At 43.8% G+C, this 9,866-nt stretch overlaps 1 protein-coding gene across 5 annotated transcripts in view; it reads right to left on the reverse strand.

Moving 5' to 3' along the window:
* LOC111955017 (phosphatidylserine synthase 1) overlaps positions 1-9,866 on the reverse strand; it is a 22,885-nt gene continuing 13,019 nt past the window's right edge. Inside the window, exons 5-13 of one of the 5 annotated variants that reach the window (XM_023975050.3) lie at positions 8,526-8,684; positions 8,075-8,226; positions 6,542-6,683; positions 6,101-6,213; positions 5,812-5,877; positions 5,236-5,335; positions 1,489-1,557; positions 1,301-1,367; positions 1-1,200 (exon numbers count right to left, since the gene is read on the reverse strand). In XM_023975050.3, coding sequence (XP_023830818.1) covers positions 1,109-1,200; positions 1,301-1,367; positions 1,489-1,557; positions 5,236-5,335; positions 5,812-5,877; positions 6,101-6,213; positions 6,542-6,683; positions 8,075-8,226; positions 8,526-8,684 — 960 coding nt within the window. In that variant the 3' untranslated portion in view covers positions 1-1,108. Of the gene's footprint in view, positions 1,201-1,295; positions 1,383-1,488; positions 1,558-5,235; positions 5,336-5,811; positions 5,878-6,100; positions 6,214-6,541; positions 6,684-8,074; positions 8,227-8,525; positions 8,685-9,866 lie in introns of those variants that run through there. The other 4 variants (XM_070436227.1, XR_002876060.2, XM_023975051.2 and 1 more) reach the window with 4 other exon arrangements.

Below are 9,866 nucleotides of genomic sequence, written 5' to 3' on the forward strand. Positions count from 1 at the left end.
ATGTGATGTACATTTCCCAATGAAAAATAAATAAATTAAAACAGTTGCACTAGACTCAGATCCTCAAAATATGTGTACGCATGCATTCTTTTATCAGTGTCATTTATTCAATACACAATGCATGGGAGATTAATGGAAATATTTTAATCACTCCAGTCCAGTAGTAAGACTGATCAAAATGATCCTCTGCTACCAGACTCTCTGCTACCACCAACTGGTACAAATTGGTCATAACACAAAGGACCACAAAACACTCATGTTTTAAATATTGACTGTATCATGTTTTAATTATTTATTAGAACGCTATAGTCATATACATTATCTTGCAACAGTGTGCGGTTCACATCATTCATATAAAAACACATGCACTCTTAATGCTTGTATAAAATCAAAGGTTAATCACATTACCTTTCACACACTCACCTGAACAAAATAGGTCACCATGACATTCTAAACATTTAAGGCCTGGAATTATTTCTACAAATCCTCATAGAAAAAATGTGAATTCTGACTTTCAATATACATGTATAACTTTAACTTATTGATTGAAAAATAATTGACTCAAATTCTGAATCAAACTCTGAATACTGAAGTTGTAAACTGGGCATCTCAACATTTCAGGCTTTACCTTCAGATTATTACATTTTTCATTGTTAGTTAAATCAAATCCATCCTGTAATACTTACAGTCATCATTTGAACAACACAAAAAGAGAAGGGAAAAAAAAAATATTGCATTCGGTACCCCTTGGTGTACAGTAAATTATGTGAAAAGTGTAAACTCAAAAGTTGGTGCCTCCTCATCAAAAGGTAAATGGAACTTTTGTTGAACAGTTCTTGATCTCACACACACAGTAAAGTGGGAGTGGTCACCAAAGTGTAGTAAGTCGCTCTGAATAAGAGTGTCTGCTAAATGTTTAAAAGGTAAATGTAGTAAAGCTCTCCGCTCAGCCTATGCTTAATTTACTTTCTCCTTGTTCAAACACCTATTCAACCAATGTAATATCCCCACCTCTTGAACCTCCTCTCCCAAATTCTCCTCCTTCCATCTCCCCACAGAGTTGTTGGGTGCAGTAGGGATGTAGTCCCTTCATTGGCTCTCTTTGCTTTTAATCATCGTGTCCATTGACAGCTTTGGTTCTCCCAGAGCCTCTCCTTCGTTTAGATGAGCTGGCTGAGTTATTCCAAGAGTCTCTCTCACCTACAAGAGGACAAACAGGAAATAGGCTCCTTGATGAACATCAGCAAATATGATTATGCTTTATATATAAAAACACATTCCACCTGACTCTGATGCTTACCTGTGATGTCATCAGGGACGTAACCACACAAGTCTATTAGGTTACCATCCTCACGCTCAGAGACGCTCTAAATGAGAGGGTTCTTGATAGTCAGTCAGAAGCAAAAATAACAATTAAAAATACTAAACTGGACAAAGACTCTTATGGCCAACATAGTCTTTCTGTGCAACAATTGACTGTGGGCTTACCTTTAACTCAGGCTCATACTTCTGCTCATACCGCACCATCCCATACAGACAGAGAAGTGTGATGAAGGCCTACAGAGAGAGAGGTAGAGAGCAAATCAAATCAAATCAAATTTTATTAGTCACATACACATGGTTAGCAGATGTTAATGCGAGTGTAGCGAAATGCTTGTGCTTCTAGTTCCGACAATGCAGTAATAACCAACAAGTAATCTAACCTAACAATTCCACAACTACTACTTATACACACACACAAGTGTAAAGGGATAAAGAATATGTACATAAAGATATATGAATGGTGGTGGTACAGAACGGCATGGCAAGATGCAGTAGATGGTATAGAGTACGGTATATACATATGAGATGAGTACTGTAGGGTATGTAAACATAAAGTGGCATAGTTTAAAGTGGCTAGTGGTACATGTATTACATAAAAGATGGCAAGATGCAGTAGATGATATAGAGTCAGTATATACATATGAGATGGGTAATGTAGGGTATGTAAACATTATATTAATGGCATTGTTTAAAGTGGCTAGTGGTACATTTTTACATAATTTCCATCAATTCCCATTTTAAAGTGGCTGGAGTTGAGTCAGTATGTTGGCAGGCCGCTAAATGTTAGTGGTGGCTGTTTAACAGTCTGATGGCCTTGAGATAGAAGCTGTTTTTCAGTCTCCGGTCCCTGCTTTGATGCACCTGTACTGACCTCGCCTTCTGGATGATAGCGGGGTGAACAGGCAGTGGCTCGGGTGGTTTTTGTCCTTGATGATCTTATGGCCTTCCTGTGACATCGGGTGGTGTAGGTGTCCTGGAGCAGGTAGTTTCCCGTGGTGCGTTCTGCAGACCTCACTACCTCTGGAGAGCCTTACGGTTGTGTGCGGAGCAGTTGCCGTACCAGGCGGTGATACAGCCCGACAGGATGCTCTCGATTGTGCATCTGTAGAAGTTTGTGAGTGCTTTTGGTGACAAGCCGAATTTCTTCAGCCTCCTGAGTTGAAGAGCGCTGCTGCCGCCTTCTTCACAACGCTGTCTGTGTGGGTGGACCAATTCAGTTTGTCCGTGATGTGTACACCGAGGAACTTAAAACTTTCCACCTTCTCCACTACTGACCCGTCGATGTGGATAGGGGGGTGCTCCCTCTGCTGTTTCCTGAAGTCCACAATCATCTCCTTTGTTTTGTTGACGTTGAGTGTGAGGTTATTTTCCTGACACCACACATCCGAGGGCCCTCACCTCCTCCCTGTAGGCCGTTCTCGTCGTTGTTGGTAATCAAGCCTACCACTGTAGTGTCATCCGCAAACTTGATGATTGAGTTGGAGGCGTGCATGGCCACGCAGTCGTGGGTGAACAGGGAGTCAGGAGAGGCTCAGAACGCACCCTTGTGGGGCCCAGTGTTGAGGATCAGCGGGGTGGAGATGTTGTTACCTACCCTCACCACCTGGGGGCGGCCCGTCAGGAAGTCCAGGACCCAGTTGCACAGGGCGGGGTCGAGACCCAGGGTCTCGAGCTTGATGACGAGTTTGGAGGGTACTATGGTGTTAAATGCTGAGCTGTAATCGATGAACAGCATTCTCACATGGGTATTCCTCTTGTCCAGATGGTTAGGGCAGTGTGCAGTGTGGTTGCGATTGCGTCGTCTGTGGACCTATTGGGTCGGTAAGCAAATTGGAGTGGGTCTAGGGTGTCCGGTAGGGTGGAGGTGATATGGTCCTTGACTAGTCTCTCAAAGCACTTCATGATGACGGAAGTGAGTGCTACGGGGCGGTAGTCGTTTAGCTCAGTTACCTTAGTTTCTTGGGAACAGGAACAATGGTGGGCCTCTTGAAGCATGTGGGAACAGCAGACTGGATAAGGATTGATTGAATATGTCCGTAAACACACCAGCCAGCTGGTCTGCGCATGCTCTGAGGACGCGGCTGGGAATGCCGTCGGGCCTGCAGCCTTGCGAGGGTTAACACGTTTAATGTTTTACTCACCTCGGCTGCAGTGAAGGAGAGCCCGCCGGTTTTTTGGGGCCGTGTCAGTGGCACTGTATTGTCCTCAAAGCGGGCAAAAAAGTTGTTTAGCCTGTCTGGGAGCCAGACATCCTGGTCCGCGACGGGGCTGGTTTTCTTTTTGTAATCCGTGATTGACTGTGACCCTGCCACATACCTTTGTGTCTGAGCTGTTGAATTGCGACTCGATTTTGTCTCTGTACTGGGACTTAGCCTGTTTGATTGCCTTGCGGAGAGAATAGCTACACTGTTTGTATTCGGTCATGCTTCCGTCACCTTGCCCTGGTTAAAAGCAGTGGTTCGCGCTTTCAGTTTCACGCGAATGCTGCCGTCAATCCACGGTTTCTGGTTTGGGAATGTTTTAATCGTTGCTGTGGGTACGACATCGTCAATGCACTTCCTAATGAACTCGCTCACCGAATCAGCATATTCGTCAATATTGTTGTTGGACGCAGTGCGGAACATATTCCAATCCGCGTGATCGAAGCAGTCTTGAAGCGTGGATTCAGATTGGTCGGACCAGCGTTGAACCACTGAGCGCGGGAGCTTGTTGTTTTAGTTTGTGTTTGTAGGCTGGAATCAACAAAATGGAGTCGTGGTCAGCTTTTCCGAAAGGGGGGCGGGGGAGGGCCTTATATTCGTCGCGGAAATTAGTATAACAATGATCTAGGGTTTTTCCAGCCCTGGGAGCACAATCGATATGCTGATAGAATTTAGGGAGTTTTGTTTTTAGATTAGCCTTGTTAAAATCCCCAGCTACGATGAATGCAGCCTCAGGTGTGTGGTTTCCAGTTTACAAAGAGTCAGATAAAGTTCGTTCAGGGCCATCGATGTGTCTGCTTGGGGGGAATATATACGGCTGTGATTATGATTGAAGAGAATTCCCTTGGTAGATAATGCGGTCGACATTTGATTGTGAGGAGTTCTAGATCAGGTGAACAGAATGACTTGAGTTCCTGTGTGTTGTTATGATGATCACACCACGTCTCGTTAATCATGAGGCTACCCCCCCGCCCCTCTTCTTACCAGAAAGATGTTTGTTTCTGTCGGCGCGATGCATGAAGAAACCAGCTGGCGCACCGACTCCGTTAGCGTCTCTTGAGTTAGCCATGTTTCCGTGAAGCAGAGCACGTTGCAATCCCTGATGTCTCTCTGGATGCTACCCGTGCTCGGATTTCATCAACCTTATTGTCAAGAGACTGGACATTGGCGAGTAGTATGCTAGGGAGTGGAGCGCGATGTGCCCGTCTCCGAAGCCTGACCACGAGACCGCCTCGTTTGCCCCTTTTACGGCGTCGCACAGGGTCGCCGGCGGGATCAGATCCATTGTATTGGGTGGAAGGCAAAACACTGGATCCGTTTCGGGAAAGTCATATTCCTGGTAGGAACGATGATGAGTTGACGTTAATCGTATATTCAGTAGTTCCTCCCGACTGTATGTAATGAAACCTAAGATTACCTGGGGTACCGATGTAAGAAATAACACATAAAAAAACAAAATACTGCATATTTTCCAAGGAACGCGAAGCGAGGCGGCCATCTCTTTTCGGCGCCGGAAGCACTGGCACCACAATGAGAGCACTCATCTCCCACATAGCAGTCACATGTCAGAGCATGCCAATGGTATTACACAGCCTAAATAGCACATCATTGTTATGGACACTTGCGATATAAGTGGAGCAGGGAGAATTGTTTAAGGTAAACACATGTTCGTGCACACACACACACAGAGAGCGAGAGACACGGCTCTTACCACACACAGAAGCCACTGGAACACATACCGGCCTTGTGTTTTGGAGAACACATCCTGACCAAACTTGATGCACGCTAGGGCCTCCAGGAAGGCTATGGCCCTGTGGGTTAGATAGAGACCGTTGTTAACGGACACTCACCACCAAACATTCACCTCTAACAATAATTGCATTTTACAACAAGCATTATCTATAGCAAAATATTTTTTTGTTAATGGCACTATGTTAAAATGCACACAGTCACAGAAAACAAATATATTTCCTCAGTAATTCTAGTCACCAGACTGCAGAGGGTACATATACTTTTGCTGCGCTTATAATATTGAAGGGGTGAAGCCAGGGGCATATAAGGCCCTCAATGTTTTCTATTTAATAGTGAGAGAGCAAGTCTGGTCACCATGGTTACTAGAGCCTAGTCAGGGCAATCCCTAGCTTAGGACTGAGATCAGCATCTTTACAATATTTTTAATAAAACTGTACATGACCTAATTTCCCATTCACAGCATTTCTGAGACATTTGTCAATGACGTGGTCGCAACATTAGAAATGGCCACTAGGAGGATCCAGACAAGACTCACCCAAACATCCAACATTGTGTTCCCACTCTTTTGCACTGTGTGTCTGTCAGATACGCATAATACTGTCTGAAAGAACAGGAAGACGAACATTAGATACAGTTTATATACAGCCATGACAAAAACGACTGTCAAATCATTACGATAAACAGAAAGGTTTATAGAAATAGTTCAAAACTTATTTCAACTCAATTCCATCTATATGAGAAGAGACTGCAGTTGTCTGTCAAAACCCCATTGTGCCTCTATAATGTAGAGCACGTGTGGAGTGGCATGTTGGAGGGGTCCCTACCGTACAGTAGGGGCTGTGATGATTCCGAGGAGGAGGATCCGGCACCAGCTGAGCGTGTGAAACGCCTGGAACACGAAGATGTGCTTCAGGAAGAAAGTGTTCAACTCAGTCAGCTGTTTAGAGGAAAGGAGGACAGACAGGAATTAAGTAGTCCAGCAACGTGTATATTAAAATCATCACTGAACACACAACTTAGATACCATAACATCTAGCCCATAATCTTCAGCACCGTCAATAAGACAAGATCATAGAAAACAAACTGTTGTAAAAAAAAAAATTTTTAACATACAAATAAAAATATTGTTCAACTCCGTTTGTTTCCCAACAGTGTTCAATCGCAAATGACTTATCAGTCAATATACACTGAGTAATGACATAAATGGACTCTGACTTCTAACCCTGACACTACATACTATGTATCATTTCCAGGTCAGAGGTCACCTGCCAGAGGATCATAAAGAGGTAGATCCCAGCCAACCTCTGGAAGGAGGACTTGGGGTCTAACCAGCGTATGTAGGTCCAGCTGGCTGGGGTGAACTGGAGCAGAACTCGTTTCAGCTTCCCTGTGGTCGTATGGATGTCTCTGAAGACACATCATAGATACAGATATACAACCAGAGGTACACCTACACACTGGGAAGTACCACTGATGGGTGTTCAGACACAGTTAGACACATAAGGTTAAACACACAGATACAGGCATAAAGAGAATTACATACGCTGAGTGTACAAAGCATGCCTTTCCATTACATAGACTGACCAGGTGAATCCAGGTGAAAGCTATGATCCCTTATTGATGTCACTTGTTTAATCCATTTCAAATCATTGTAGACGAAGGGGAGAAAACAGGTTAAAGGATTTTTAAACCTTGAGACATTTGAGATATGGAAAGTGTATGTGTGCCATTCAGAGGGTGAATGGGCAAGACAAAATATTTAAGTGCCTTTGAACTGGGTATGGTAGTAGGTGCCAGGCACACTGATTTGAGTGTGTCAAGAACTGCAACGCTGCTGGATTTTTCACGTTCAACAGTATGGTGGTAATTACAAGATTATGTTATAATACTTTTATTCCATCAAATGGTTGTTTTATTCAACAGCATAGAGGGTTTTTATAACTCTATTGTGTCTGTGTGAACTGAAAGTGGGCCTCTGGGAGATAACACTGACAGGAGATTTACAATGTCTTTCGGATATCGCATTCCAGAGCATGAGTTAATGTTTCTGTTCTATAGGGTACCAGGGAGAGATGACCCCAGGACCAGACCTTGTTATCTACACAAAGATAACTGTTTTTAACTGCAGATACTGTCTGCTGTGAATTATCAGTATCTTTCATACAAATCTTAACCTTGTGACCCATTCCATACATCTGTTGTTCGTCATATAGACTGAAGGGGGTTTATCTTAGCTATAAAAMACCTTTGTCTCGGGGCTCTGAACGAATCATCTGAGGGTGATTCATCGACCAGCCATCATAGAGCACTCAATCAATTCACTTTATATGTGTGTGTTGTATTGACCGGCTTCCTTATTAATAAGTGAATACAGATTTAGTTGAAGTATAACTCTAACTTGTGTGATAAGTTTGTCTCTCCTCATTTGATAGTAAAGAAATTAACCACCACAACAGTTTCCTATGTGTATCATGAATGGTCCACCACCCAAATGACATCCAGCCAACTTGACACATGTGGGAAGCATTGGAGTCCACATTGGCTAGCATACCTTTGGAACGCTTCGACACCTAGTAGAGTCCATGCCCCGACTAATTGAGGCTGTTCTGAGCATTAAAAGGGGGAAACTCAATATTTAGGTGTTCCTAATGTTTTGTACACTCAGTGTAAATGAGAAAGCACACATGCAATTAATCAGAGCAGGCAGAAATTCAATAGAATAATGTAGTTTAACTGAATTGTGCCATCTGTCATGAGACTACAGGAAAAGGGAGGAATCCAATAGAAGGATAACTCACTTGATGCTGGCCCATTGGTAGGTGTGCATCTCCAGGAAGTTACACACAGTCATGCCCAGCCAGATGCCCCCTCCATTACAAAGCAGGAAGTCCAGGATCACCTGGTCCCACCAGCACTCAGAAAAGATAGGCAGCAGGTGCATGAAGAACAGCTGAGAGAGCGAGACAGAAAGAGAGCGAGCGAGACAGACAGAGAAAGCGAGGTGAATGAGGAGCTGACATTTGACTTAAATGAGCACATCCAATAGAATAAATCAGAGGCAACATATGGACTGAAACCTAAATGTGATCTGTTGTTAGAAATTGAGCAGGACTTCACAAAGACATGTGTGTCCCAAAAGGCACCATATTCCCTTTATAGTGCACCACTTTTGAGGGTCCATATGGCTCTGGTCGAAATTTGTGCACTGTATAGGGAATAGGGTGCCATTTGGGATGCACTTTTATTTACCTCAGTGAGCTCCCTGGTGACGCTGATGGTCCAGCAGACGCCGTAGCTGCGGATGAGCAGGGCCTTCATGACCCAGCCCGCAAAATTCCCAAACACGAAGATGTCAAAGTGGCTCAGGATCCGCTCCCAGGTTATCACGTGGCAGTTCACTGAATATTCCTGCAGGAGGAGAAAGGCCAGGTAAGACATGAACACAGAAAAGGCAGATAAGACATAATACAGTGGTGGGAAAGGGGTATACCTTGTCAGTTGTACAACTGAATGCTTTGAACTGAAATGTGTCTTCTGCATTTAACCCCTCTGAATTAGAGAGGTGCGGGAGGCTGCCTTAAATCAACATCCACATTTTCGGGGCCCAGGGAACAGTGGGTTAACAGCCTTGCTCATGGGCAGAACTACAGATCTTTACCATGTCAGCTCGGGGATTCGCTCTGGCAACCTTTCGGTTACTGGCCCAACGCTCTAAGTGGATCAGCAGTATGGTGAGTCATGATGATTCTAGACTCTGACATCCAGGTTTCGCTCACGTATAGTTGAGTCAAGATTTGGGAAGAAGGCCTCATGAGACAATGGGTACATTTACATGAACACAATAATACCGCTTATTGTGAATACTCTAATATAATATAGTTTGATTAAAACGTTTACATGCTTTGCAAGAAGAACGATTTCCCTATTAGTGTCCAGAGCCTCCATGCTCTGGACACTACGCTGACAGACACAGCAAACCTTCTTGCCACAGCTCGCATTGATGTGCCATCCTGGATGAGCTGCACTACCTGAGCCACTTGTGTGGGTTGTAGACTCTGTCTCATGCTAGCACTAGAGTGAGAGCACCGCCAGCATTCAAAAGTGACCAAAACATCAGCCAGGAAGCATAGGAACTGAGAAGTGGTCTGTGGTCACCACCTGCAGAATCACTCCTTTATTGGGGGTGTCTTGCTAATTGCCTATAATTTCCACCTTTGTTCTATTCCATTTGCACAACAGCATGTGAAATTTATTGTCAATCAGTGTTGCTTCCTAAGTGGACAGTTTGATTTCACAGAAGTGTGATTGACTTGGAGATACATTGTGTTGTTTAAGTGTTCCCTTTATTTTTTTGAGCAGTGTATAAACTCAGCAAAAAAAGAACGTCCCTTTTTCAGGACCCTGTCTTCCAAAGAAAATTCGTAAAAATCCAAATAACTTCACAGATCTTCATTGTAAAGGGTTTAAACACCGTTTCCATGCTTGTTCAATGAACCATAAACAATTAAAGAACATGCACCTGTGGAACGGTCATTAAGACACTAACAGCTTACAGACGGTAGGCAATTAAGGTCACAGTTATGAAAAATT

The sequence above is a fragment of the Salvelinus sp. IW2-2015 genome, linkage group LG30, assembly GCF_002910315.2.
Source record: "Salvelinus sp. IW2-2015 linkage group LG30, ASM291031v2, whole genome shotgun sequence".
Taxonomy (NCBI): Eukaryota; Metazoa; Chordata; class Actinopteri; order Salmoniformes; family Salmonidae; genus Salvelinus; species Salvelinus sp. IW2-2015.